General features: G+C 47.0%; 2 protein-coding genes across 4 annotated transcripts in view; one reads left to right on the forward strand and one right to left on the reverse strand.

The window, feature by feature from the left end:
• Positions 1 to 6,178: 6,178 nt before the first annotated feature.
• Positions 6,179 to 11,147, forward strand: TSR2 (TSR2 ribosome maturation factor). Of its 2 annotated transcripts, XM_061179545.1 has the most exons (5): positions 6,179 to 6,276; positions 6,440 to 6,530; positions 9,074 to 9,165; positions 9,721 to 9,894; positions 10,137 to 11,146. In XM_061179545.1, the coding sequence occupies exons 1-5, from the start codon at positions 6,193 to 6,195 to the stop codon at positions 10,260 to 10,262; spliced, it is 567 nt and encodes a 188-aa protein (XP_061035528.1). In that variant the 5' UTR covers positions 6,179 to 6,192; the 3' UTR covers positions 10,263 to 11,146. The 2 variants fall into 2 exon arrangements, with proteins under 2 accessions (XP_061035528.1, XP_061035530.1); XM_061179547.1 differs by lacking the exon at positions 6,440 to 6,530 and having other exon boundaries at positions 6,190 to 6,276; positions 10,137 to 11,147.
• FGD1 (FYVE, RhoGEF and PH domain containing 1) overlaps positions 11,111 to 27,793 on the reverse strand; it is a 35,810-nt gene continuing 19,127 nt past the window's right edge. For both annotated transcript variants that reach the window (XM_061179543.1, XM_061179544.1), the window contains exons 6-18: positions 27,022 to 27,170; positions 25,488 to 25,644; positions 25,244 to 25,382; positions 19,951 to 20,009; positions 19,660 to 19,806; positions 19,169 to 19,261; positions 18,927 to 19,006; positions 15,226 to 15,256; positions 14,609 to 14,710; positions 14,103 to 14,228; positions 13,766 to 13,927; positions 12,569 to 12,712; positions 11,111 to 12,032 (exon numbers count right to left, since the gene is read on the reverse strand). In XM_061179543.1, the coding sequence (XP_061035526.1) occupies positions 11,727 to 12,032; positions 12,569 to 12,712; positions 13,766 to 13,927; positions 14,103 to 14,228; positions 14,609 to 14,710; positions 15,226 to 15,256; positions 18,927 to 19,006; positions 19,169 to 19,261; positions 19,660 to 19,806; positions 19,951 to 20,009; positions 25,244 to 25,382; positions 25,488 to 25,644; positions 27,022 to 27,170 (1,695 nt within the window). In that variant the 3' untranslated portion in view covers positions 11,111 to 11,726. The remainder of the gene's footprint in view (positions 12,033 to 12,568; positions 12,713 to 13,765; positions 13,928 to 14,102; positions 14,229 to 14,608; positions 14,711 to 15,225; positions 15,257 to 18,926; positions 19,007 to 19,168; positions 19,262 to 19,659; positions 19,807 to 19,950; positions 20,010 to 25,243; positions 25,383 to 25,487; positions 25,645 to 27,021; positions 27,171 to 27,793) is intronic.

A 27,793-nucleotide genomic window follows, 5' to 3' on the forward strand; every position in this document is an offset into this window, starting at 1 on the left:
GGGAATCTGTTTCAGAATGTGGGCTCAGTCTGTATTTTCAGTGGGGGCATATCTGTGGCCTCAGTGTGTGAGGGGTCCTTCTGGGAACTCAGTTTGGTCTCACTTCCAAGATACCACCCCCATTCTCCTTCAAGGAGTTAAGCTTGAGGTCTTAGTCCTGTGGCTCTGCCTAGAGGTTCATTATGGGGAACCTGACTTTGAGGGTTTAAATGTTGACAGTTCATTCTTGAGACATCTGAGAATTCAATATGGTAGCCTGATTTTTGGTCTAAGATATGACTGAGTCTCTCACCAAGTGAGTGCTAGGCTCAAGGCTCCGTCTGGGTGGCGGGTCTGGCCAACTTTGGGAGGCTCAGATACTGGGGGCTCAGTCTGGGGTATTTTAGCCCGAGGAGTCATGCCTAGGGTATCTCAATGTGATGACCTTACATGGGGATTTCTGTCTGGTGGGCTCTGTCTTGGAATCCTAAGAGGGGTCCTAGTCTGAAAAGTTTCATCTGGAAGCACCCTCTGCATTTACACCCTAGCAGTTCAGTTTGGCAGTTCAACCTGCATTTCAATCTTGGAGCTCTGCCTGAGGTCTCATGCTGGGGATTGAATTTTGGTTTAGGTTTTGGGAGTTCAGTCTTTGACACATCAATCTGATCATCTTCATCTGAAGGCCTAAGCTAGCCTGAAATGTTCCCTCTAGAGTAGGGTCTAGGAGTATTTAACCTGGGATTCATGGATTTATTAAGTGTCATGCATAGAATTTGGAGTGTCTGTGTATTTGGATGCTAGAAAAATACATCTTATTTTCACCAACCTCCACTGAAACTTGACATTTCTTTCAATAATGAAAGTAGGCAACCAACCACAGTAGTATTAGCAGTACATATGACTTTGTCACCAATACACAGATATTTCTCATAGCAGATCTCTTAAAGTATTGTTTACATTCATCATTAATTTGAAATCACAGTAGTCATTTAACCTGTTAGTGAAACTGTGCAACTCAGGTTGGGACTTGAACCCTCGTGCCAGGACTCGAACCCAGACAAAACCTACAGTTTTTTAATTGAGATCACACACCTGGTCTCAGGACTTATTGAAGCTCAGGTTCTTTATGTCTCATCGCAGAAAGAATTCAGTGAGAGACAAAGTGATAGGTAAAAAGTAGATTTATTTAGAGAGGTACACATTCCATAGACAGAATGCAGTCTGTCTCAAAAGGGGGAATGGCCTTGGGAGAAACACACTCCACAGACAGAGTGTAGGCCATCTCAGAAGGCAAGAGGCCCTGAAATATGGAGTGGTTAGTTTTGTTTTTTTTTTAATATTTATCTATTTATTTATTTATTTTATTTTGGCTGCCCCAGGTCTTAGTTGCGGCATGTGGGATCTTCGCTGCAGAATGCGGGCTCTTAGATGCAGCATGCGTGCGGGATCTAGTTCCCTGACCAGGGATCAAACCCAGGCCCCCTGCACTGGGAGCACAGAATCCTACCCACTGGACCACCAGGGAAGTCCCCCGCGTGGTTAGTTCTTATGGGCTGGGTAATTTCATAGGCTAATGAGCAGGAGGATTATTCTAACTATTTTGGGGGGAAGGGGGCACAGATTTCCAGGAATTGGGCCACCGCCCACTTTTTGGCTTTTTATGGTTGGCCTCAGAACTGTCATGGCACTGTATTACAATGAGTGTATAATGAGGCTCAAGGTCTACTGGAAGTCGAATATTCTGCCATCTTGGACCTAATTGGTTCTAACCAGTTTATGTTATGTCCTCAACTGCTGTCATTCTTTTAGAGGTTGTGCCCTTCTCTCTTCTCTCCTGTTTCATTAGTAGATCATGGTATTTAATGCATTAATAAAGAAATATGTATACTGGGAATTCCCTGGCAGTCCAGTGGTTAGGACTCAGTGCTTTCAATGCCAGGTCCTGGGTTTGATCCTTAGTTGGGGAACTAGGATCCCACAAGATGCACGGCATGGCCAAAAAAAAAAAATGTATATTACAATTAATTTTTATATTATTTTGCTATTTTAATATAATTGGTTTCCTTTGTAATTCTATATTTTAGTTTATGCACTTAAAAACATTATTCTGGCAAGAAGTATATTGTCTTCACCAGACTGCTAGATGGGTTCAAGGCACAGAAAAGGTGAAATCTTAGTACACTCAGCTTTGCACTTCAGTCTCAAGATGAAATCTCAGGGTTCATTCAGCGGCCTTGGTTTGTTGGAGCCCAGAATTGGGCTCCCTGTGTGGGAATTTCCAGCAGGTCTACTGTGATATTGTGATTTATAATAAGAAATACAAATTGGGTCTTCAACCCATTCCTGACACAGAGCTCCTACAACCTTTGGAATTTCCTCTGAGAGTGATAAAAAGTGTCTTTTGTTACATTAATGAAGAGACGTTTGGAAAGCCCCTAGGTAACTAAGGATGGGGGCTGGTTGTCTGTGGCACCAACCACAGGATTAGAGGGTTGGCACTTTCAGTCCCTCCCCTCCACCTCTAGGAGGGGAGAGGTGCTGGAGTTTGAGTTCAATCACCAATGACCAATAATCTAATCAATCGTGCCTCTGTACCGAAGCCTCCATAAAACCCCAAAAGAACAGGCTCTGAGAGCTTCAGAGTTGATGAACACACAGAGATGCCAGGAGAGTGGCATGCTCAGAGAGCTTGGAAGCTCCTTGACCCTTCCCACATAGCTTGTCCTATGAATCTCTTCCATCTGGCTGTTCCTGAGTTATATCTTTTTATAATAAACTGATAATCTAGTAAGTAAAATGTTTCTTTGAGCTCTGTGAGCCACTCTAGTGAGATGGGGGGCGTTGGAACTCTGACCAGTGGGCCTGTGGGTCAGAAGCACAGGTGACAACCTGGACTTGGTGATTGGCGTCTGTGGTGGGGGCAGTCTTGTGTGACTGAGCCCTTAACCTGTGGAATCTGACACTATCTCCAGGTAGATAGTATCAGAACTGAGTTGAATTGTAGGACACCCAGCTGATATTGAAGAATCGCTTGGTGGTGTGGGAAAACTCAAGACACACACACTGCAACTGGTAACCGGAATCTTACCTACTCTCTCCACGTACGTAACTTTGAGGCCCTGGGAACTCACGTGCAAATGCTTAATCTCAGTTTCTTCGTCTGGGCTTCTTTGAACTCAATTTAAATTGCTGAGTCTGCAGGAATGAGTCTCTAGAGCCCCTACTCTAGTCTCTAGAGTAGGAGTTTATGCCTCCTGAGATTATCAGTCTGGGAATGCTCATGATTATCATCACACACCATGTTGTTCCCTGCTTCTGTTTCTTTGTATAGATTGTTTCCTCAGCGTGAAACGCTCTTTCTTTCTTTAGAAACACACCCTCACCCTCATCTACACAAACTCCCCATCACCTGGCAAAATTCCTCTCAAACTTTAAGTCTGAGGCATTATCTCTCAGAGGCTTGCCATAATCCCCAAGGCTGGATCAGGAACACCCTATGCTGGACTCCCATGGGCTCCTGTGGTCCTTTTTCCTCTAGCATTGCACAGAGATGGATTTATCATAGAACTAATAAAGTTTAAGTCTCCGCACCTCACACTTACACAGACCATTTCCAAGTCCCTGGTTGTTGAGCACCGTCAATTTGAGAAGTACTTAAGATTTGTCACTGCACAAGAACAGTCAAAATATCATGAAATTTTACAGCTCACATGTAAAAGAAACTAAATAGAAGTTTTCCCAAATTTAACAACAGTCTTAAATTTTGTGTTACTAATAACAAGCTGTGAAGTTGAAATTTTTCTAAACTACCAATAACAAAATATTTTGATCAACCGAATGGAATTGAATTCAATTGAATTCTTTTTATTCTCTCTTGAAAATGTTATTATAAAATAATTGTCATTTACTTACAGGAGGACATCAAAGTGTTTGCAGCCAAAAAAAAAAAAAAGGAAAAATTAGTAGAGAGATTCGTCAGGCAATTAATAAAAATATTTTATTTCTCTAGTTTTGAGGATGTTTGTGGCATTTGTCAGTTTTTTTTAAATTGGAATTTGTAAATTTTAAAATTTCTTTTATAAATCTAAAGCAATACTCACTTTCATTCCTAAATTTGTACTGTTTTTCTTAAAAACAGCTTGCAAAATTCTATCTGCCTCAGGGCTTTCAAAAATCTGCATTCACCCTGAGCACTGATCATATTCTATGGTCCTTGGAAAATCTTGCATGCCAGACTGTAAGCTCCTTGAGCATCTGACCAAACCCCATGACCCAGCAGCACTAAGCACAGGGCCAGACACAGAAGTATCAGTACTGTTTGTTAACATGGACTTGTCCAAAGTTTGCAACCTTTGCTGTGAGAGTGAATCACCTATAATACTTTTCTAAAAACAGCTTTATTGAGATATTATTTATATACCATAAACTTCACCCATTTAAAATGTACAATTAAATGGTTTTTAGTATATTTTCAGAGTTGTGCAACTATATTAGTTTGCTAGGGCTGTCATAACAAAATACTACAGACTGGTGGCTTTAACAACAGAACTTTATTTTCTCAAAGCTCTAGAAGCTAGAAGTTTGAGATCAAGGTGTTGGCAGGTTTGGTTTCTTCTGTGGCCTTTTTCCTCGTCTTGCAGATGTGTGTTCACATGGTCATCTCTCTGTGGATGCGTCTGGTTTCCCTGTCCTACTCTGCTCTTTTTTTTTGGCCACGCCATGCGTCTTGTGGGATCTTAGTTCCCTGACCAGGGATTGAACCCCCTGTGTCCTCTGCAGTGGAAGCACGGAGTCCTAACCACTGGGCCGTAATCTCCTCTTCTTATAGCGACACCAATCATATTGGACTAGGGTGCACCCACATGGCCTCATTTTACCTTAATTACCTCTTTAAAGGCTCTGCCTCCAAATACAACCACATTCTGGGGGTTAGGGTTTCAACGTATGAATGGGGGTTGGGGGCAGGACACAACTCAGGCCCTAACAGCAGATGTCACCACATCTAATTTTAGAACATTTTCATTGCCCCTAAAAGAAACCCTATACTCATTAGGAGTCAGGCCACATTTTCCCCCTTCCTCTATCCTTAGGCAACCATTAACCTATTTTCTGTCTCCATAGATTTACTTGTTCTGTACATTTCATATAAATGATACCATGCAATATATGGGCTTTTTTGACTAGTTGGTAGTGATGTCACCTCTTTCATTCCTGATTTCAGTAATTTGAATCTTCTCTATTTTTTACTTAGTTAATCTAGCAAAAAGTTTGTCAATTTTGTTGATCTTTCTTAAAAAGACTGATTTTTGGTTTTACTGATTTTCTCTGTTGTTTTTCTATTTTCTGTTACATTTATTTCCTCTCCAATTTTTATTATTTCCTTCCTTCTGCTTGCTTTGGGATTACTCTGTTCTTCTTTTTCTAGTTTCCTAAGGTGGAAGGTCAGGTTATTCATTTGAGATCTTTCTTCTTTTTTAATAGGGACGTTTACAGCTATAAAATTCCATTTAAGCATTGCTTTGGCTGCAACTCATAAATTTTGGTGTGCTGTGCTTTAGCTTTCAAATCATTTCAAGATGTCTTATTTCTCTTGAGATTTTTTTCTTTGACCCATTTGTTATTTAGAAGTGTGTTAATATCCACATATTTGTGAATTTCACAAATGTCTTTCCGTTATTGACTTCTAATTTCATTCCATTGTGGTCAGAGAATGTACTTTGTATGATTTCAATCCTTTTAAATCTATTGAGGCCTGCTTTAGACTTAACATATGGTCTGTCCTGGAAAACGCTCCACGTGCACTTCAGAAAAATGTGTATTCTGCTGTTATTGGGTGAAGTGTTCTATAGATGTTAGGATGCATTATTAAATGCAGATTTTTAGGCAATGCTACGTGAGGTTGCTTCTTCTGTCCTAGGGCCTGAAATGTGCATCTTTAATAAGTTCCCCACATCTTTTCCACGCAGTACCCATGGGTCCGGAACTCATGGCCTCAGCCGCGCTCCCCTCCTGGCTTCCTTAGATTTAATTATTACATGTGAGTGACTGCGGTGGTGTCATCGATTGCTCGACAGACTTTTCTATTGCTCTAGTCTTGCTGCCAGGTCTGCGGAAAGGCGAATCTGCGTTCTCAGGCTCGGCTTCCGACTCCTTCTGCCTGGGCAGTGCTGCGCAGGTATTGGTCCGCTTGGATGTCACGTGCTCCGCGGCCGGATGATGGCGGGCGCTGCTGAAGATTCGCGAGCGCTCTTCGGGGTTGCTGTCCGCGCGGCGCTGGAGGCCTGGCCCGCCTTGCAGGTGAGCGGGGCCGCGGCAGGGACAAAGGTTAAAGACCGGGGCAGAACAGGAGTTGGCCCGGCGAGCCGCCCGAGGCTTGGTTGGGCGGTGTAAGCAGCGGCCTCCTGCGCCCCCGTAGGCCGGTTCCCGGGCTGACGTGGTGGGCTTGGGCCTGTGTTCGCAGATCGCTGTGGAGAACGGCTTCGGGGGTGTGCACAGCCAGGAGAAGGCTGAGTGGCTGGGGGGTGCAGTGGAGGAGTACTTCTTCCGCAATGGTGAGTGAATGTGAGGCGCTAGGACGTGTCTCTGTGGGGGCAGGGGAAGGAGGAGGCCGATCCTAGTGAGTCCGCACTTCCTCTTGCGCAATTGTCGGTTGGTACCTGAGGGCGAGGTGGAATGAATGCAGGCTTTGGAGTCAGAATCCTGAGTTCGAATGCCTTATGGGCCGTGCCATTGACTCAGGATATCAGGCTGGACAAGTCAGTTTACTCCCCTGAGACTCAGTTTCATAATTTGTAAAATGGATATAAAAGTATCCACCAGCGCAGTCCAGTAGAAATACAATGCTAGTCGCATCACGTAATTTAAAATTTTTCAGCAGCCACTTTAATAAAGTAAAAAGCAGATGAAATTAATATTATTCAACTCAACATATCCAAAATACTTCAACATGTAGTTAGTATAAAACACTATTAATGAGATGTTTTACATTTTTTTTTAGCATTACGTTTTCAAAATCTGGTGGGTATTTTTCAGTTTTAGCACATCTCATTTTTTGGCCTAGCCACACTTTAAGTGCTCAGTAACCACATTTGACTATTTGGACAGCAGAGATCTACATCTTTGGTGTGTCTTGAGGGTCGTATAAGAATAAGGGGCCCTGCAGGGAGTCTTTTGCGAAGTATGATTTTTACAAAATTTTTCATATAGTTTTTTAGTCTTGGAGATGACATTAGGCAGTGTCCTTTCTCTCAAGGAAGTTTACCATCTAGTGAGGGATCCAGATAAGTAAATAGGCGTTTACACATAGGGTGATAGGTGTTCTAATAAAGAGGAGCTCGGTGCTTGGGTAATGTGAGACTGGGAAGGAGGCGTCTTTTGGAGATCGTTAGGGGGTGGTGGTGATTGGGCTGAATCTTAAGGGATGAGAAGGAGTTAACTAGCTGGGGGAGGCGGAGAGAGCAGCACTCAAAAATAAGTCCTGTGGTATGAGGAGATTATGCGTTATATTTGGAAAGTGGCGGGGACCTCAGTGTTAGAGTAACGGTGTGTGTGTGCTTGTGGGTGTGTGGAAGGGAGGAGTGGTGGAGAATGGGGGTTGGAGGGGACCCTGGAAAGGGGTGAGACATGGAAGGCCTTTGATTTTTGTCCTTTAAGCTAGTGTTTGCCAAAATGCATGCTTTGGAAGACTAGTTCTGTTAGATGTTCAGCGAAGAAGCTGCTGCTCCAGTCAAATTATATAAGAAAAGCTCTTTTTTTCAGTTCTTACTTAAGAGTCACAGTAATCATTAACATATTAAAGGCTTGGATAAGGTTAATCACCAAAAAGAAACCTGTTTACCTTTGGTTCCCATTAGTTTTCTGTGAATAGCTTCCCTTAAAACCCAGCAGGACAGTTATTTCTCAGAAGCAGAACATGAAACACTGCAGTAGGTGATTAAAAATTCATGAGCAGGATCTAAAACGATGGGGTTTTCTGGCTAGAAAGTAGTCAGTGTGGAGCATGGACTGGAGAGGGAAAGACTGATGAGAAAGCTGTTTCTGTCTAGAAAATGATGAGGCCTGAACTAGGGCAGTGGCAATAGTCATGGAAAAGAAGGGGTGGCCCTAAGGAAATTGTTTGGCTGTAGAGGGGGAGGGGAAGGGAGACAGGTTTCAGGTTTGAGTCGCTGGGTGGCTTAGGTGCCTTTCATGGAATAGAAGAACGCTGGGGAATGAGAAGTAGGTTTGCAGGGTAAGGTGATGAATCTGGCTTTGGATATGGAGGGTCTGAGGCACCTGTGAAACAGGTGGAGAGTAGTCTGGGTTGGAGACAGATTTGGGGGATATTAGAGTGTTAGGGAAAGCCAAGGGGGTGAATGAGCTCTTCCAGAGGGAAGAGAGCAAGGAGCTTTGTGGAAGACTTTCTTGAGTTATTCTCTAATTCAGAAAAAGTAGAGCATGGGCCTATAAGGTAAGTGAAGCCAAGAGTCTTAGCCAAAGTAACACAATAGGATGTTAGGTCAAGGCTGTGATGATTTCATCGTGGCAAGTACTTATATCCATTTCTTCTTACCTATGCCATTGGTCTGTGGCCTCCTGTGTCAGTGGAACCACAGTTGGAAAGAGTCTACATTTCAAAAACTTCAGCCCTTGAGTGATGGAAGTGAACATGGATTATGGGTCTCGCCTATGCTAGGCATTGTTTGGGTGACTTCTCATAACAGACCTTCAAGGAGGTTACTATTAACATCACTTTGCAGATGAGAAAACTGAGGCTTGGAGATGAGTAAGTCACATGCTCAAGGTCACACAGAGAGGAGGCCAGTTAAAATAGGCCAGATGAAAGAGGGCGACTGTGGATGGAATGCTGCAGGAATAGAGGGCTTAGTAGAATGCAGGAGATTGGAAATTAGGTATTTTATTTAGTGTTTGGTTTTTTTCTTTTTAAAAATCATGTTAAAACCTGGAAAGTAGAGCACTTTAGCAAATAAAAGGCTCACTGAACCTTTACCCACCAACCAGATGTGGATCCACTAAGTAGGTATTGAAGAGTAGTGGGCAGGGGTGATGAAGTTGGCTGGTCTTTGATCAGAGGACCCTATCCTTTCCTACTCAGCTGACTTGGAGCTAGACGAGGTGGAGGACTTCCTCGGGGAGCTAATGACAAACGAGTTTGATACGGTTGTGGAGGATGGGAGTCTGCCCCAGGTGAGCATATCGTGGATACAACTGCTGTCTCCCTGCCTGCAGCCTTTCTTCTCCCTAGCTGTCTGTTTTAGACCAATACTTTTGGCTGTAACCATTCTTTTCTTGAGTCCTGTGCAAGAACTTTCTATGACTCCCTATTGCCTGAGTCTAGTCTTCCCAGGCTTTTCAAATCTTGCCTCTTTTATTTCTCTCTATACGTCATTCTCAGCTAGGTCTGTTCATCACCCCCATCTCAAGGGCACATCAGGCCAGGTACATTTCCACCCCTGCTCGGTTAACATTACTGCCCCCGCTGGGATTGCCTTCCCGTTTTACATCTTCCATCTTTCAAACCCAGTTCTAGTGCCTTCCCTGCTAGGAGGCCCTCCTTCAATGCTTCAGACCCTTACTGAGCCCTTCATATGTGATTGCTTCATTAGTGAACTCCTTGGGGAGGAAAGAGCCCCATTCTCTTCTGGAAAATTCCAGACCCCTCCCCACTCTTGCTGCAAACACGGGCTGGTTGTATTGTAGGTTCTCTAGAAAATCCAAGCTGGTTGAATGTTTTCTTGGTAGGTGAGCCAGCAGCTACAGACCATGTTCCACCACTTCGAGAGGGGTGATAGGGCTGCTCTGAAGGAGATGGCCTCTCTCATCACCCAAAGAAAGTGCAAGGTCAGAGCCACCGCACTGACGACAGCCAGAGAGACTGATGAGGATGATGATGCAAACAGCGTGGAGGAGATGGAGGTGAAGGGGGTGCCTCTTGGGTGTGGAGATGCAGATATTTTCAATCTTCTGGAAGATCACCTAGTTTCACAGGGAAGTGATGGGGGTGGTGGTGATGGTGGTGGTGGTTGTATTATCCAGAGAGGGCAGGAAACTTTCCTAAGGTCACACAGCCAGTCCTGGCAAAGCTGGGAGAGCCTGGGTTTCCATTGGCCACAGTTGGGGGGTGTTGTATTTAGCTCTCTCTTGTATTTCTCCTCCAGGTCGCAGCTACGAATGATGGGGCAGCTACAGATGGGGTCTGCCCCCAGCCTGGTCCAGACTCCCAGACTATTAAGGAAGAGGATATAGTGGAGGATGGCTGGACCATTGTCCGGAGAAAGAAATGAGTGGGGCTGGAAATAGTCTGGGTCCTTGTTTGCTAGTTGTTTGGGGCTTGTTTGTAGGGGTTTTTTGGAGGGTCATGGACCTCTGGACTGGTTACCCCATCTCCACCCTCTCCCATTCCCCTGTCCAGCTCCTTCCAGGGGAAGAAGAGCCCAAGGGTCTTTGGTCTTGGGGTGGTCTGAGTGATGAGGCCTGGTTTCCCAGCAAAGTGCCACTTGGGTGCAGTCAGTGTGAAGAGGGAGGGATGAGTGGGTATGGGAGTGACTAGAGGAAAAGCTAAACGCTGGCTGGTAGTAGGCAGGTGGACGTGTGAAGGGAGAGGACCAACAGGAGAACCAGTATTCCCGCTGGGTAAGGAATGTTGAGATGAGCTTGCTCATGGAAGAGAGGTTAGTTGATGATGTGAACAGAAGTAGCTGTGGTACCTCTCCCTCGCTTCCCCCCGCCCCCACACAGAGCAGCTCTATGCCCCTGCCCAGAAATTGGAACCTCCCAGGAACGCTTCCTTCCTGCAGCCCAGTTTCCAGCCCTGGGTTCCTTCAGGATGTCTAAGACCTTGTCTAGGCAGTGAGCTCGGGGGACCTGGGCTTTGTTTTCTGTCTCCTTCAACCTCTTTTCAAACTCCTCATCCCATTGAAGTCCAGGGATGAGGCTTAAGACCTCAATAAATAATACCTTATTGTTTAATTTGTGGCTTGACCTGTGAGTAGTCTTGGAATCAGCCTTCTGGGAGCTGAGCTTCAGAGCTCAGCAAGGGAGCAGTTTCTGGGCCCACCCCAGCAGCCTGGTACTTTGGACAAACAAACAGATGGACGAATGGAGCACAGCAGCGCTCTGAATGTTTCCGTAAGCCTGAAATAAACTGTATTTTTCTTTAAAAAACAAAACAAAGAGTATTCATTGTCCTCCCCCCCTGTTCCCCTGTCCTGCCCGGTGGCCCTGCCATGGGTCTGGACGATAAAATACTGGGTAGCCTGGGGCCAGGTAGAAGCTGTAAGCCGTGGGAGAGGCAGGAGGTCACCACCCCATGTAGCATCATACATGTGAAGACACTGGTTGAGGGGGCAGGGGTGGGCCAGGACCATGGGGTCAGTGGCAGAGCTGGCACTTGAATCCAGATCTCCTGCCTCTGGTGCTTTGTGGGGAATTGGGTGGAGGCAGGATCTGTAGGGTATTGAGGGGTTGGGGGGAAATGGCCTAATTCAGGCAGGTCTAGCAACAGCTCCCACCCTCCCTGGAGGACAGGGTTTAAAAAAAATTAACATCACTGTAGGAATATTTTTTTTTAAAAGCCCAGGTTTTGTGAAAAGATGAATTAAAAAACCCAAGACCCAGCATTCAGGATTGAAAGTGCCCATGATGGGAGTTCAAGTATTGACTGAGCTGGGAGAGAGCGGGCTGGGGCCCTCAATTGGACATGGGCAGCTAGAGTGTGGGGTAGGGGGCCCCAGTTACCCACAAACCCTCTAGGTCTTGTCTCGGGTCTGGGGGGCTTCGGAGGGTTCCGCCGTGGCTCCTGAAGCTGCCACTGGTGCCTCCTCCATCTCTCTGTCCTCAGACAGTGTGGGCCCTGGGCAGAACGTGTCCCCACGGCCTGCCCGGCCGAGCACAGCCATCCAGCGCCGCTGCAGCTCCTCTGTCTCAGGGCTGAAGTACCAGCTCAGGTGGCTCTGGGTGATCTTGAAGACATGCCGTCTGTCAGGCCGTTCCCCAGCCTCAGGAGGCCCCACCTCAAAGCCAATGAGGGGCAGGCTGCGCTGGGCTTTCACATCCTGGGGAACAGGGACAAAGCCAGGGGTCACCTAGGGGTTGGGCTTCTCACTGGTTTTGTATCTGCTAAACCCGTCTTTTTCTTCCCCTGCTCAAGAACCTTACGTGACTTCACTGAGCAACAGGAAAATGTCTGAACTGGGGCTAGAGTGCACGCTGGTTCAAATACCTCTTTCCTTTCACACCCCAAACCAGGTGGGCTAGTCTCTTTAGCATATAATGTTTTCCGGCCTTTGGGCTGTTGCCCCCCATCTGCATCTTCCCCACTCCAAATTGGATTAAGCAGTGCCTTGTCTCCACTACAGCTTCCTCCAAGAAGCTAGCCCCCCCACAAGTCACCGACTTTTCTCTACATAAGTTGACCCACAGTCACTCCTTGTCTCTAGCCAGTCTTTGTCTCACAAGGGTGGGGGCTTCTGATTTCTCCTTAGGTTCACCCTATCCTCCAAGGTCAAGGAGAGGTGAAGGACTCAGGTGAAAGGAGGGCAGCCTGGTTTTGCCAGGTGGCTGAAAGGACCCAAAGGAGTAGGATGCACACCTGAGGGGCTCCGTAGATGTACAGCACCAAGGGTTCGTTCTCAGGGACCACAAACCATGCCTTGTGCCAGCCTTTCCCGCCCTTCTCCATGTAGTGCAGGAAGCTGCAGATGACGCTGTTCTCCGCAGCCACTGAGGCCTGTTTCTGTGGCCAGAGACATGGGGGGCATCAATGTTGATAGGAGGCCTAGCCTGGCTCCTCTTGGCTTCAACACCCCCTCAGTATAGGGATTGCTATTTCCATGTCTCAGAGGAGGATGCTGAAGCTCAGGTGGCGGGAGTGATTTGCCCGTTGTCACTCAGTGAGTCAGAGTCGAGATTCAAAGCCAGGCTTGTCTGCCGGATTTGGGCCATGGCTGCTGCCTCTAAGAGTTGGTGGGAGGGGTGTGTAGCTCTCAGTGGGAGCACCTAAATGCCAGTCAGGCATTCTTCCATCAGTCCATTTATTCCTCAAGTCATTTATGCATTTACACTTCATCTTTTTTTTCATCTTTCATCACGTGCATTCCCTACACTCAGCGAGAAGCAACCTAGCGTTGTGGTTAAGGGGTTGGGTGGGTGGGTAAGGCAGTCAGTCCCAGAATCCCAGCCCTAGATGGAAATATATTGACTTGGAAGGAGAGCATATAGGGCTGTTGTAAGGATTAAATGAATTAATACATGCAAAGCGCTTAGAAGAGTGCCTGGCACAGAGTTAGCTTTCTTTAAGCGTTAAATAAAATAAATACCTCAATTTAAAAAACAAAAGCAAAAGTGTGTGTATGTGCACGCATCTAGAAAGATAGGAAGCATAAGCGTTAATGGTGGTAATCTCTGGGTCAAAGGAATACGTTGTTTTTGTTCTTGTTTATATTGTCTAACTTTCTTCAGTGCATATATCCTACTTTGTAATAAGAAAGCTGTCACTCACTGTGTAACATGGGCAAATGACCTCCCAGGGCCTCAGTTTCCTCATTTGTAAAACAGGAATAGGAATAGCATTGATAGGTAAGTTACTGTGAAGAATAAAGCACTTAAATAAAAATTACTCTTTCATTCACTCATACTCATTTTACTCACTCCAAGCCTGGGTCACTTGTTCAGTGGATACACACGGTACTACGATTTCAGAGGTGCCCAGGCCTCAGCCACCACTGCATGGGTGGATGGGGCCCATGTGGTCAGTGTGGGTGGGTTAGTTGGGGGGCTTGGCTCTTACCTCCAGGATGGACCTCCGGCGCTGGGGTGTATGCTGGCTGCAGGCTGGGCTGCTCCCGGGCACCCCATGCAAGGCCACGTAGCAGTCAGTGCACACACGGTTGGAGCGGTTGTTGTCATAGACAAGGCGGGCCCGGAACTCGGAGCACTTCCCACAAACCACCTGGGTGGCAAGTGGGTAAGAACAGCCTGATTCCAGCGGGCCTTCCCCTTCAGTGTACCAACTCCCACAGCAGACTCACAGCCTCCCCCCACTTAGAGAGTGCCCATTTAGAAGTGGGCCTTTGGGCTGCCAGCCTGTCCCCTCCCTAGCTCTGCCCCTGCCTCCCAACACTCACATGCCCGCAGGCCTTGCAGTGGTGCCTGCGTTTGGTGATGGAATTGAAGGGCTCCTGGCAGCGCATGCACATGGTGACTTCCTTTTCCCGGATGGGCGTAGGTGCCCGCTTCCCAAGATCCACATTCTGGAGAGAGGGCCAGGTCTCAGGTCAGAGACAGCTACTCCCCAGTCCAGTCCATCCAGCCCTTGCCCTTGCCCCTGCCCCTGCCCCAAGGCTTGGATCATCACTGGGAGGCAGCAGATACATTCAGAAGACCTGCCTTTGAGTCCTGGCTCTGCTCTACCTCACTGTGCGACTGGCGACCAGTCACGTCTACTTTCTGAGCATTGTTTGCCCAATGATTTCTCTGTGGCCCTACCAAAAGAAGACTGTGCTTCTGAGGTCATGCACTGCCTCTCTGGTCTTTACCCTCTGGGAAGGGGAGAGGAGCATCACAAGGTAAGGTGGGCACCTGGAGGCCCGGAGGGGGTCCCGGTGCAGGAGGAGGGGGTGGGGACTCTTACCGGAGAGTTGGGGGGTGTGTCTTCATCTTCCCTGTTTGTGGAGTTCAACAGTTTGAAGGTCTCCAGCGTCTGTTCATGCTTCAGGAGGGTAGAGTTGATGGCCTGGGAGGAGGTGTAAGAAATAAGAGGTCACAACACCTCAAAACCCACCCATTTCCACCCTTACCTCACCTTCCTATAACCTAGCTTCGAGTCAGAAAAGTTGGGTTCTAGGCCCAGCTCTACCCCTTGCTAGGTGTATGACCTTGGGCAAGTCCCTTCCCAAATCCAGGTCTCAGTTCTTATATTTGTGAAGTGGGGGAGGGGGATCAGGGGCTGAAAAACCACAGAAGGCCTTCCTGGCTATTACTATATGGGATTAAGGTTTTACAGGGCTTAACTCACTGGGGTTACACCCTCAGAGGAGCCAGCTTTCTAAAGGAAGAATTGGTTAGTTTCTGCTTAACCTCTGGACCTCAGTTTGCTTATCTGTAAAATGGGGATGGTAAAGTTTATTGGAAGGCAGGTGTCCAGGCCCATTCTGGTCAGATGTGAATTTTAGGGGAGAGCCCACCACCCCCTTGAAGACCTGTTAATACTCTTCCAGCCCCCTACCACAAAGCCTTCTTGGATGTTACCTGGACCCAGTCTTTCTTCTCCTCCTCAGTCCTTGGGTAGGGAAGGTGGTGGGGGAAGGGGGAAAGAAAGATGTTGGGTTAGGCAGGCCAACCAAAAGCAATTGTAGTGGTAAAGAGCAGGTGTTTTGGAGTTGGAAAGACCTGAGTTTGACCCTCTGCTCCTTCACTTACCACTTATGTGACCTTAGGCAAGTCATATAACCTATCTGAGTTTATTTATTCAACAGTTATTAATACTCTCCAGACCCTGTGCTAGGAACTTGGGCCTCAGAGAGGACCCTACCATCAAGGAAGGAGCTCACGGTCTAGAGGGGGAGACAGGGACAATACAGGGGGATCAGTGCTGTGACAGAAGGAAAATGGGGCTGAGGAGCCCAGGAGACCTGTCCCATCCTAGAGTTTGGGTGGGGGCTGCTAAAGAAGGTTTCCTCAAAGAGGTGCTAGCCCTCAAGTACAGGGGTAAGAGTGAAGTGTGTGAGTGAGAGTATGGAACATACGGGAAACCATAAATAGTTCCCTATTTTTGCTGGAATGTCAAGTTTGAGAAAGGAGGGCAGTTTATTTTTCTTCACCTGTAAAATGGATATGATAATTATCAGTCTGGGTTGTTCTAGGCAGTAACTGAGGTGATCTGTAAAGTGCCCAGCACAATCCTTGATGATACACTAGGTGCTCAATCATCAGTGTGAGTTGCTTTTTGTTTAAGCTTTAAATAGTATGTTATTATCCATCAAAGTTTATATGGCTGCTTCATATTGTTCCATAGAGATATCTAATTTCTCTACATAATTTCCCTCATGAACTGTATTTACTGCTTTTGTCTTAAAGTGTCCATATATGTATGCATCTATTTTTGGACTCTATTCTGTTCAGTCCGTCTAGTTTATATCCTTCTGCCATAAAACACTTTTTAGTAGTTTTTTGCTAAGTCTTGAAATCTGGTAATGTAAATCTTCAGACTTTGTCATCAAGATTGGTCCGGCTGTGCTAGGTTCGTTGCATTTCCATATATATTTAGAATCAGTATGTCAACTTTTACACACAAAAAAATCTACTGAGATTTTGATTGGAACTGAATCTGTAGATCAATTTGAGATCATCGTAGTCCTAGCAATATTGAATATTTCAGTACATGAAATGATAAATCTCTCATTTATTTAGGTCCTCTTAAATATCTCTCAGCAAAATTTTATGGCTTTCAGGGTAGAGGTCTTGAAACTATTTCATTAAATTTGTTTCTAGGTATTTGATACTTTTGATATGATTGTAAAGAACATTATTTTTCTAATTTTATTTTCTAATTGGTCCTAGTATGTAGAAATACAATTAATTTTTATATCAACCATATATCTGGTGATCTTGGTAAAGTCATTAGATATGGTACTTATTAAATTTGTTTGGATTTAAAAAAAGAAGGCAGGCTCCCACATGCCACGGAGCAACTAAAAATTAGAAGAGGCCAGGCAGGAGTCAGCCAAGAAGCTGGTCCTACTCCTAGTGAGCAGTTGATGGGCCTGCACCAGGGTGGAGGCCTTGGAGACTGCAGGGCAGACCAGAGAGTTGGGGACGGAAGGCAAAAATATATACTGATTCCTAAGTCAGTGGTTCTAAACCTTGGTGCACACATTAAAATCATCTGGGGAGCTTTTAAAACTCCCCATGTTCAGGCTATACCCCAGACAAATTAAACCAAAGTCTCCAGGGGTGGGTCCCAGACATCAGTATTTCTTAAAGGCTCCTCAGCTGATTCCTATGTCACCAAAGTTGAGAATCAGTTGTCTAAATGGTGGGCATATGGGTATTTGTTGTATTTCTACTTTTCTGGATATTTGAAATTTTTCATTAAAAACAACTTTTTAAAGGGCAGTAAAAGCAACTGCAAAGCAAATGCTCCATGCCTTCCCTCCTCCACTAGGAGGAAACCCTACACGGTTCGGTGCACCCTTCTGGGCCCAGCATCCCTCTGCAGCCCCCTCCTTCCCAGCCTTCCAGCAGACGACTCATCCCAGTCACGTGGCTTATCACTTAGGCTCTGCTGAGGCCTGACTGGGCCCCACACCTGCCCTCCCCTGGAAGTGCCTGTTGTCGCCTTTGTTCTCACTTTCCTGGCCACAGGCCTCTGAGATGCTCTCTCAGTCTCTCAGAGCATCAAACCTAACTCCCTTCTCTCATCTTCCAGGAGGACACCCTCTAGCCCACATTCATCTCTCTCTCCTGCCTCCACACAGTTCCAGCAATGAGGGTTCTGACTCTCATTTCTTAATTCCTTGCAGCCTGTCAGAAGCAGATCATCTACCCATGTGCATCCACTCACTGGCCCTAACCATGGCCTTGATACCCTATCACCTGGGCCCTCAGAAGGCAGCATGAGCTCCAATTCCCGCTCTGCTGCTTTTTAGCTGTGGGATCTTGGGCAAGGTGTGTAACTCTTCTGTGCCTCAGTTTCCTCATCTGTAAAGTGAGGTTGATGGTAACAGTGGCTACTTCAAGGGTTGTTTTAAGAATTTGACTAGTCAATTTAAACTTAAATTGTTTAAGTTAAAATTAACTTAAAACTGTGCCTGGCAGGGACTTCCCTGGTGGCGCAGTGGTTAAGAATCTGCCAGCCAATGCAGAGGACACGGGTTCGAGCCCTGGTCCGGGAAGATCCCATATGCCGCGGAGCAACTAAGCCTGTGCACCACAACTACTGAGCCTGCTCTCTAGAGCCTGTGAGCCACAACTACTGAGCCCGTGTGCCACAACTACTGAAGCCCGTGCACCTAGGGCCCGTGCTCTGCAACAAGAGAAGCCACAGCAATGAGAAGCCCGTGCACTGCAACGAAGACCCAACACAGACATAAATAAATAAATAAATAAAAATTAAAACAAAACAAATCTGTGCCTGGCATAAGAGCAAGTCTTCATTAAATGTGAACTATTATTATAATCATTCAAGTAGAGAATGGATATGAAGGCCCCTTTGTTAAATAGCTAGGCATTATTTTAAAATTTGTTATGTAAAATTTTTTTATTATGAAAAGTTTCAAGCATACAGAAAAGTAGATAGGATAACACAAGTACATTAAATATATACCCACTATACAGATACAAATTTTAAAAATATTTTGCTATATTTATTTCATATATGTATATATTAATATATATTTATATATGTAGATATAATATGTGTGTATATGTATATATTTTTTGGTTGATAAATCATTTAAAAATAAGTTACAGGTATCATGATACTAAATCATCAGCATGCATCACCAAAAAACAAGGCCATTCTCCTATATCCTCCTATACCATTATCACACCTGAGAAAGTTAGCAATAATGCCCTGATAGCTGATGCCCAGTTCACAGTTAGGATTTTCCCTATTGTCTTGCAAATGTCTTTTAGGGCTGTTTTTCTCAAACCAGACTCCTATCATGGACCAAGCATTGCATTTGGTTGTTATTTCTCTTAAATCTCTGAATCTACAATAAACTATTTGTGCTGTTGTTATTTATGTTTGGTTTACTATCTCATTCTTCCCTCTCCTCTAACAAAACCCATCAGAAGAGCAAGCATCTTTGGGGAAAGGTACCCACCCTTTCTCTGGAACAATCTCTCCTCTAGGGAGGTAGCCTCTGCCCTGGCACTAGGCCTAGAATGCCTCAGCATATCTGAAGGGAAGAGGGGGCTGGAGGGAAGATACAGGCAAGGGCAAGTACCTGGCCTGGAGCTCCAGGGAGCGCTGCTTTCCTGACACCAGGAAGGTCCGAGGCAGATTGAGGTTGGAGCTTTCCTTTAGCTGAATGGAGAGAGAAAGAGGCTTGGTGAGGCCTACTGAGCTCTACAGGGCCCTCGCCCTCTGCACATATGCACACACTTGGGGTCAAAGTCAGAACGTCTTTGTTCCTCCCAGCACCAAGGCCCCACTCCAGGTCCCCATTTCCCACCTCCTGGTGCTCACCTCCATGCCATCTACATCGATGCGTGCCCGCACGCTAAACTTCTGGCCAAGGAGCCGCAGCCTGGGCACACAGTAAAGGAGGCGGTCGTTGAACTAGGAAGGAAAAGGTTTCAGATGTATGTGTGGAGGACTCACAAGGGGTGTGGCCCAGCTCCCTTCCGTTATTACTCCCGAAGCTTTACTGCTAGGGACTCAAGGTGGAGTCCTTGAGGTGGAGAAAACACAGTCTGGACTGGGCACAAAGGTTGCAAGGAAAGAGCCTAGGCATGGGAGTCCCTTCCTAGTTGGGAGGCCTTGGGCAAGTCACTTCTCTCTAAGTCTTAGTTACATTATCTGTAAAGTAGAGAGAAAAAAATTCCCAGTAAAGGTAGTGAAAATACAATGAGTTAGTAGAGGAAAGAATGGAGAGCAGGAAGTATAGCCTTGAGTGGGTACCAGGTCAATGTGGCGGGCGGGGGTGGGGGGCATGCACCCCTACCCGTGGCACTTACTAGTATGAGGTATCGGTCTTGAGTGGTCCCGTTCTTTGCTGACAGCTTAAGGATGTGGCCTTCTTTTATGAGCTCTTTAGTGGGGCTGACAATGTCTTCCTCACCCCCTAGCAGCTCATATACCTTCAGCAGCTTGTGCATTCGCTCCTGGCAGGAGACAGTGAATAAAAGGCAGGGTTGGGGTGCTGGCCTCCCCTCATATGTCCACAAGTCGCAAGCCCCCCACCCCAGAACGGAGATCGAGATAGGTGGCTTGGCCAAGGAAGGGCAGGGGTTAGAAGGACCACTCACCATTTTGCGGATGGCAGCATTAGAGTGCTCTGCTGCTGTGGCTATCAGCTCCAGAGACTCTGCGGGCAGAGTGGGAGGTCAGATGGGGGGACTAGCAGAGAAAAGGCTCTTGGGAGCTTCTCTGCTCCCTGAATACCTCCTCCTGGCCTGACCACACCCTTCCCATTCCAGAAAGTGCCAGCCTCAAAGATGTCCATAGCAACATCACTTAAAATCAGAAACTGACTCAATTAATGCCACAATAGCAGAATCATAGGACATGAAATAGCTGGCAGCCAATAAAACGCAAGCTTAAGATTATTATTACCATTTAAAAAACAACAATAATAGTTACACATGTAACTGGAAGGAAATATACCCATGTTTAACAAGTTGTCTCTGGATGATGGGACTATGGGTGATTTTTATTGTCTTCTTTTTCCATATTTTTGACAGAGAACACGTATTACTTTTATAATCAGAAAAAAGTCAGATAAAGAAGCAAAGAGATGATCCTATTCTTTGTCTCAATAATTCTGATTATAGGAATCTATACTAAGAAAATACACGTTTTATGTACAAATACACTTTCATTGCAGTGGTGTTTACAACAGTGTCAAACCAGAAACAACCCAGTTAAATAAATGTGCATTCATATAATGCAATACTAAACAACCTTTGCAAATGATGCTTTTGTAGGGTTTTTCATAATCTGTGAAATGCTCAGGATATTTTAAGAAAAGGAAAGGATACAAACTTGTATATACCGAATGATCTCAATTTCACAAATATACGTGTATAAAAAACACCAGGAAGAAAATATGTCAAAATGTTCCTCACGCTTATTCTCTGGAGTCTCGTATCATAGGTGATTTTCTTCCCTGCCTCTTTCAGCTTTCCTGTATTTCCATATTTCCTATTGTGACCAGGTATCAGAAAAAAAACGAAATAAGTCCCTATGCATCTCCACACACTAACAAATCTTGCCCATGCTTGAGGCCCAGCTGCACTGCACCCCTCTCTTGTCTGCACGGTGCTGTATTTTCCCACTCAGAAAATATGCCTGTAATGGAGGAGCACAGGTGCTTCTGAAGAGGGTCCACATGGTTGGCAAACCAAGTGTTATTTTCCTAGGGGAAAATGACCAAGGAAAATGACCATGGAAAATGACCTCCATGACCAAGTCTTGGTGCTCAAGATCTGTGGCCCCTAACCCAGTTCAGGCCTTTCAGGTGCCAGTCTCCAAGCTCCCAGCCCTTTTCCATCCTAGCTGCCAGAGGGAGCGTTCTCACACACAGCTTGCTGTCACTCCTCTGTTCAAATCTGTCAGTGGTTTCCCTCTGCCTGCAGGGTAAAGACCCAGTCCTTTAGCCTGGCATTCAAGGCCCTTGGTGATCTGGCTTCTGTTGACCTCTCCAGCTTTCTCCACTTGTACCTCTCTAAACATGTCCTGTCTTCCTTCACCTGGCCAACTCAGTCTTCTGAATTCAGCTCACTTCCTCCAGTAAGCCTGCCCTGAGTTCCCAGGCTGGATTAGGATACTGTCTGGGTTTCCACCTTCCCCTTTGCTCCCCTCTGTCCCACCAGTCACACTACGTATTCATTGTGTATTTATATATCTGCATCCCTCAGCAGACTAGGAGCTCCCTAGGATGGGGCCAAGGTCCCACCATCCTCTCCTGGGCTCCTGAACAGATGCTTTGCATGCCATCATTCAATTGTCACAACAACCCTATGTGCCCTGTTTGTCCAATGAGGAAATTGAGACTCAGAGAGAAGAGGTGCCGGCCCTAGGCTATCTGCCTGGGAGGCAGCAGAGCTGACATCAGAGCTGCCCTTTCTCCCACACATTCTGCATCTCCCCCACCCCAGGGCAAGGGGCATGCTGGGTCATGGAGGTAGGCAGTGCCCAGGGAAGGGGACAGGAAGAAGACTCTGGCAAGCTGTGGGCATATAAGTTCAGGCCTGTGGAGGCTGCTGGGCTCAGACCGCTTTGCTATCAAAGTGTATTGTGTGAGGTACAGACTGGCATTTCCAGGGGTCCAGTGTGTGTAGGCTCTGTCTGGGGATTCAGTGTGGGGATTTCAGTCCAGGATTTCATTTGGGGGTTCAGGCTAGGGAGTGCGCTTTGGGGAGCTTTGTGTAGGAGCTTGGTCTGGAAGCTCTGGTGGGCCTGGTCTGGGCTTGGCAGTCTGGGATCTTGGTTTGAGTTCAGTCTTGGGCTCAGGGTAGGCTGCTCAGGCCAGGAGTTCCAGCTGGCCTGGTTTGGGGAGTCTAGGGTCCAGGCTCCAGAGTTCAGTCTGGGAAGTAGAAAGTGGGGGAGTCAGTCTAGGGAACCAGGATTCAGTGGGGGCTCAGACCTGGAGGTACTTTCTGGGGCTCTACCTGGGGATTTTAGTCTTGAGGGGTAAAAAAAAATAGGGAGGTCAGCTTAAGATCTTGGGCTGGGGAGCTTAGTGAGCACATCTCAGGCTGGCTCTCATTCAGAGATTTTCATTCTGAGCAGCTCAGAAAACTGGACTGGGAGGTTCTTTCTGGGGGGTTCAGCTTTGGGCTCAGTGTGGGGAGCTCAGCTGGCCAAGCTCAAGCTCTGAAGTTCATTCTAGGGACTCAGATAGGGCTGAGATTGGTATAAAACAGGAACCTAAGTTAGGTGAACTCAATCTGGGGGCTGATTTTAGGGGCATTCAGTATGGAGGGCATCAGTCAGGGTATTCAGTAATAAAAACAACTAACATTTATTGAGTCTTTACCATGTGCCAGGTACTGTGCTAATAGCTTCACCTGGATCATCTCATTTATCCTCAAAACAATTCTATGAGGTAGGTATCATCATCATCTGGAGAGTCATTCTTTTGGGGTCAAGCTAGAAGTCTCAGTCTGAGCGACAGTAAATGGGGGGGTAATCTAGGGTGCTCAGTTTGGCAATACCTGTCTATAAAATGGTGGCTAAGGAGATGAGACTGGGAAGCTCCTTTGGGGGAATCTCCCTCTGGGACCTCAGGCCAAGGGCTGTGACTGGGAACCCACTCTCAGCGCCCCGGGTGGGGAGAGCATTTTGGAAACTCAGTCTGGGAATGTTAGTTTGGGAAAACCAGTGTGGGGGATCTATAACTGGGACCTCAAACTGGGTTCAGCCTGAGGGCTCAGGTTGGAGATGTCAGTCTATGGGGCTCATCCCAGGTAGTCAGTCTGGAAGGCTTTTTCTAGAGGTTTAGGTTTTATAGTTCATCCTGATACCTCAGTGGGGATTCTCATTCGGGGAAAGGACTAAGGCACTTAGTCTGCAGGGGTCTGTTTGTAGAGTTCAGCTATCAAATTTTCTAGTGTTCTAGCTCTTTCTAGAAGTCCAGGCTTGGTAGCAAAGTGCCCCATCTGGTGGGGTGGAAGGGGCTCAGTTTAGGAAGTGGACACAGCAGTGGACACAACTGTCTGCTCCCGACACTTGTGGCTTCCAGGACCCCACATTTTCTTGGTTTTCCTCCTACTTTTAGGGCTATTCCTTCTAAGTCTCCTTTGCTGATTCCACCTCCCTCAGCTTTGTCCTTGGCCCCCTTTTCTTCTCCATTTACACTCAGTCCCTTGGTGACTATGGCCAGCCTCATGGCTTTGCATACTATCCCTGTGCTAGTGACATCCAAATCTCTCTCCCTGGGATTCCAGGCTCATCTAACTCCAAATCAAAGTCCTAAACTCATCTCAGGAACCATCACCACCAGCCAAAAATATGCATGCAAGTCATTCTTGACTCTTTCTCCCAAGCCCCACACCCATTCACCCTAGTTCTTTCAGTGCTACTTTCAAATATAATATATTCTGAATCCAACCATTTCTCACTACTTCCACTGCTACCATTCTCATCAAGCCAATCTTTCCCACTTAGACTATTGCAAAAGGCTTCTAACTGGTCTCTCGGCTCCCTTTCTAGCTCTTCAAGTGATCCTAATCAAAACCTTGCCATGGCTACCCACTGCACTCAGAATAAAATCCATCTCCTCATCTTGGCCTTCAAAGTCTTGCTCCTGTCTCCAGCCCTGTTTCTTCCACCATTCTACCTTCACTGGTCATGCTCAGGTCACACTGGTCCTCTTGTTGGTCCAGAGATATGCAAGCTGCCACCCCCTCCCCCCCCCCCTTAGGAACTCTGCACCTGCTGTTGCCTCTGCCTGGAACGTGCTCCTCCCTACTCAGCACGTGGCTCCCTTCTTCTTATTCAGATTTGACTCAAATATCCTCTATTCTGAGAGGCCACCCAATCTAAAGTTGACCCCCCAGTCACTGTCACATTGCCCTCTTATTCTCTGAATCACACATAGCACCTATCTAATGTTCTCCAGTGTATTTATGACTTTTGTCTACTGTCTATCTCCCCGAGTAGAATACACACTCCCTGAGATCAAGGACCTTGTCTGTCTTGTTCACCTCCATGTCCCCTGTGCCTAGGACAATGCACAGAACACCAAGGTGCACAGTAAATAGCTGTTATATTAATGAAGGAATGAATGGAAGTAACAGTCTGGGGAGAGAAAGTTGGGGAGACTCTGCGCAGCACTCTTTGGGGTGTGACCCTGAGGAGTGGGTCTCATACTGAAGGAATCAGAATGAAACACTTTTCTAGTGGTTCAATGTGTGAGTACTTGTCTAAGGAGGTGGTATCTCAGCCTAGAGATCCAAATCTGGGAGGCAGAAAATATGGAGTCCAGTCTGAGGTGCTCAGTTCTGGAGAGGTGATTCTGTGGGGTTCTGATCAGACATGGGGGTTCTTTTCGGAGGGTCATTCTGGGTAGTGGCTGGTGGATACGGAGTGAAGCTCTAATGTGGAGGATGGAAAGTCAGGGGCTTGATGAGACAAGCCTCTTTCTGGGGAGCTCAGCTGTGGAGATTCAGTAAAGAGGACTTGGCCTGAGAGGGTCAGTCTGGGCTCTTAGCCTGGTGGCTCAGTCCCTGGGGGTTTAGACTCAGTTTCATTTTGGACTTGGGACAACTTCGTTTGAGGACAAGTCAAGGGGTCAGCCTTGGGGTCTCAACCTAGGAAACAAATGGCTCCCTTTAGGGGATCTTTCTGGGTATGCCCCTCAAACTCTGGAGTTCCAGTTGGAAACTTCAGACTGGGGGGACTCCTGAATGTTCTGTCTGGGTGCTCAGGTAGAGATCTCAACCTGGAGGTTCATCCTGGGGTCTCATTCAAGACCCTCAAGGTGGGCCTTTCAGTTTGGAGGTCCTATTCTGAGATCTCAATTACGTGGCAATGGAAGGCTGACCCTGTGAGTTAAGTCTTGGGGTGGGGGGGCAGGGTCCGGTTGTGTGCACTCACTTTGGGCATCCTTGCTGTCCGGGGAGCCATGGGGCAGCTTTAACAGATAGTCCTTGAGAAGCAGCTCATAACGGGGGATGCGCTGCACGGGCTCCAGCATGTGGTGCTGCAAGGTCAGGTTGCCACAGGCTTCCTCCTTCTGTGACAGGCAGAAGCAGGAGGGTTCAGGTCTGGCCAAAGACCCCTGACTGGGTCCCTGCAGACCTGTCCACCCCAGTCGGCCCCATCCAGCTTCACTGCTTACCTGCACCTCATGGATGATCACTTTAAACTGGGTAGAGCGCTCTGTCCAGGTGTTGACCAGCTCCACGGCCCGGTCAAAGTTCTTCACATACTCGCCGTACATCTTGAGGAAGGGTGCCAGCTTCTGCAGGATGTCTCCAATGCGTGGGTAGCGGTCCCTAGGGGGAAACAGGGGCTGATGTGGTCCTGCTGATCCTTGTCCCCCACAATGCCCCCACCCTGTAGGCCGGTCTTATCTCAGTCCTGGAAATCTACCTCTCAGCCAGTCTGCTCCTTTGGAAATGCTGCTTATACTATACACAAAGTAGGCCAAAAGGCTCAGTTTGACCTGAGACCACGGCCTGGGCTGCCACCCACCCCAACTCTGCCCTGCCTTGAGCACAAGGGATGACACATCCTGGAATACCCGCTCTGACCTTACTGCAAGGGCCACTTCATACACTGCTTTTTGATTCTGTGCCCAGCCTTGTGCTGGGTGATTCTGGGGACACAAATGAGTCACACTTAGCTGAGCCCTGAGAGGGTCACTGTCAGGTAGGGGAGGGCAAAGTAACCAGGCCTGGTTGCACTCCTCAGGAGTCACAGTCTACTGGAGGACACAGAGGACCAAACCTGGTCCCAGCCTTCATTGGTCACAGTCTGCTGGGGGAGACACAAGAACCAGCCCTGGTTCAGCCCTCAGGGGTCATAGTAGTTGGGGAGATGTAGGAAGTGACTTCATGCCAGCCGTCTGTGGTCACACAGACACGCTTTATCCTGTGGGTGTGGGGAGCATGGAGATGATTTAATCAGGAAGTGACATGGTCTGACTATTGTTCAGAAAGACCATTATGGCAGGTGGTATAGACGCTAAAGGATGAATTGGAAGAGGAGAGCTTGGAAACCAGGAGACTGCCTATGAACCTTGCCCTTCTACCTCAGGACTCAGCTCAGATCTCACCTCCTCCCTGAATCCTTCTTTAACCCCCAGGCTAGTTTTGGTCCCTTTATCTGGATTCCCACAGCCTCCCATTCTCAGCTCTATCATAGCATTGATAAAAACAAACAAAAACAAACAAACAAAACAACAAAAAAAACAATAGCTCACATTCATTTAGCACTTATTACATACCAGGTACTGTTTTAAGCTCTCTACATGTATCAACTCATTTAATCCTTAAAATAACCCTACAAGGTAGGCTATTACTATTACCCTCATTTCACAGCTGAGGAAACTGAAGCAGAGTAATTTAAGAAACTCGCTTAACATCATAAAGCTAGCAAGAGGCAGAACTGGAATTTGACCCCAGCCAATTTGGCTCTTAACCTCATACTCTTTAGAGCTTTGCTATAATTCTGTTGTAATTTTCTGAGTCCTGATCTGTCTTTCATTATAGATTGGGAGGGCCTAGAAAGCAGAGCTTAGGCCTGATTCTTTCTGTGAAAGGTGGTGAGGGGAGAGGGCAGGCAGGAACGAACTCTCGTGCACACATCTGGCCTGGGCTCGGCAGGCAAGTGGACAGGAAGGCGGGCAGCCTAGGTCTGGGGCCCCTCACCATTCCTCCATGCGCTTCTCTAGCTCAGGCAGCAGGAACTGCTGGTGGAAGCAATAGATGGAGCAGATGTTAGAGAAGATGCCATGGACGACGTCAGCCGGGAAGGAACTGCGGTTCCGAGCTTCTTCCAGCAGCCGGGCGCAGAACACCTATGGGGCAGGGCAGGAGAGATCAGCCCAGTGGGGCCTGGGGCTTGGCTGGGGAAGGGGCAACTGGCAGGTGAGGGCAGTGTTTGTGGGCAGCTCTGTTGAGTTTTGGGATCAGCACTGATCTTGAGACTGAGGAGTGAAGGAATGGAATTAGGCTTATAATGTGGGGTTGGATTTCAGGTTGTCAAGGTTAGGATCTGAAGGTAGGCATTGGAACAATGAGAACTCAGGATCAGGGTCAGGGTCAGAGAGAAGTTTGGAATTAGATCCATTCATTTAACAAATATTTTTGAGTGTCTACTGTGTGCCAGGCAGTGAACAAAGCAGACAAGAATTCCTACTCTTAGGGATTCTAGTGGGTTTGGGGGTCAGGAATAGGTCCAGGGATAGAATGAGGTTCAGAGTGTGGTTCACAGCCAGGGGTTAATTCAGGATCTGGGTCAGAGTTGCAGTCAGGGCTGGTATACCTACCCAGGTTTAGGAATGAGGGTTGATACAAAGATCAAGCTTGGGGTCATGAATCAGAGTTGGCTTCAGGGATAGGATGGGGGTCAAGGTCAGAGGGGAGCCTTACCAAACTCTAGATTCTGGCCCCAATGGTAGGGTTGGGCTCAGGTCCTATC

This window comes from Eubalaena glacialis, chromosome X (assembly GCF_028564815.1).
Source record: "Eubalaena glacialis isolate mEubGla1 chromosome X, mEubGla1.1.hap2.+ XY, whole genome shotgun sequence".
Lineage (NCBI taxonomy): Eukaryota > Metazoa > Chordata > Mammalia > Artiodactyla > Balaenidae > Eubalaena > Eubalaena glacialis.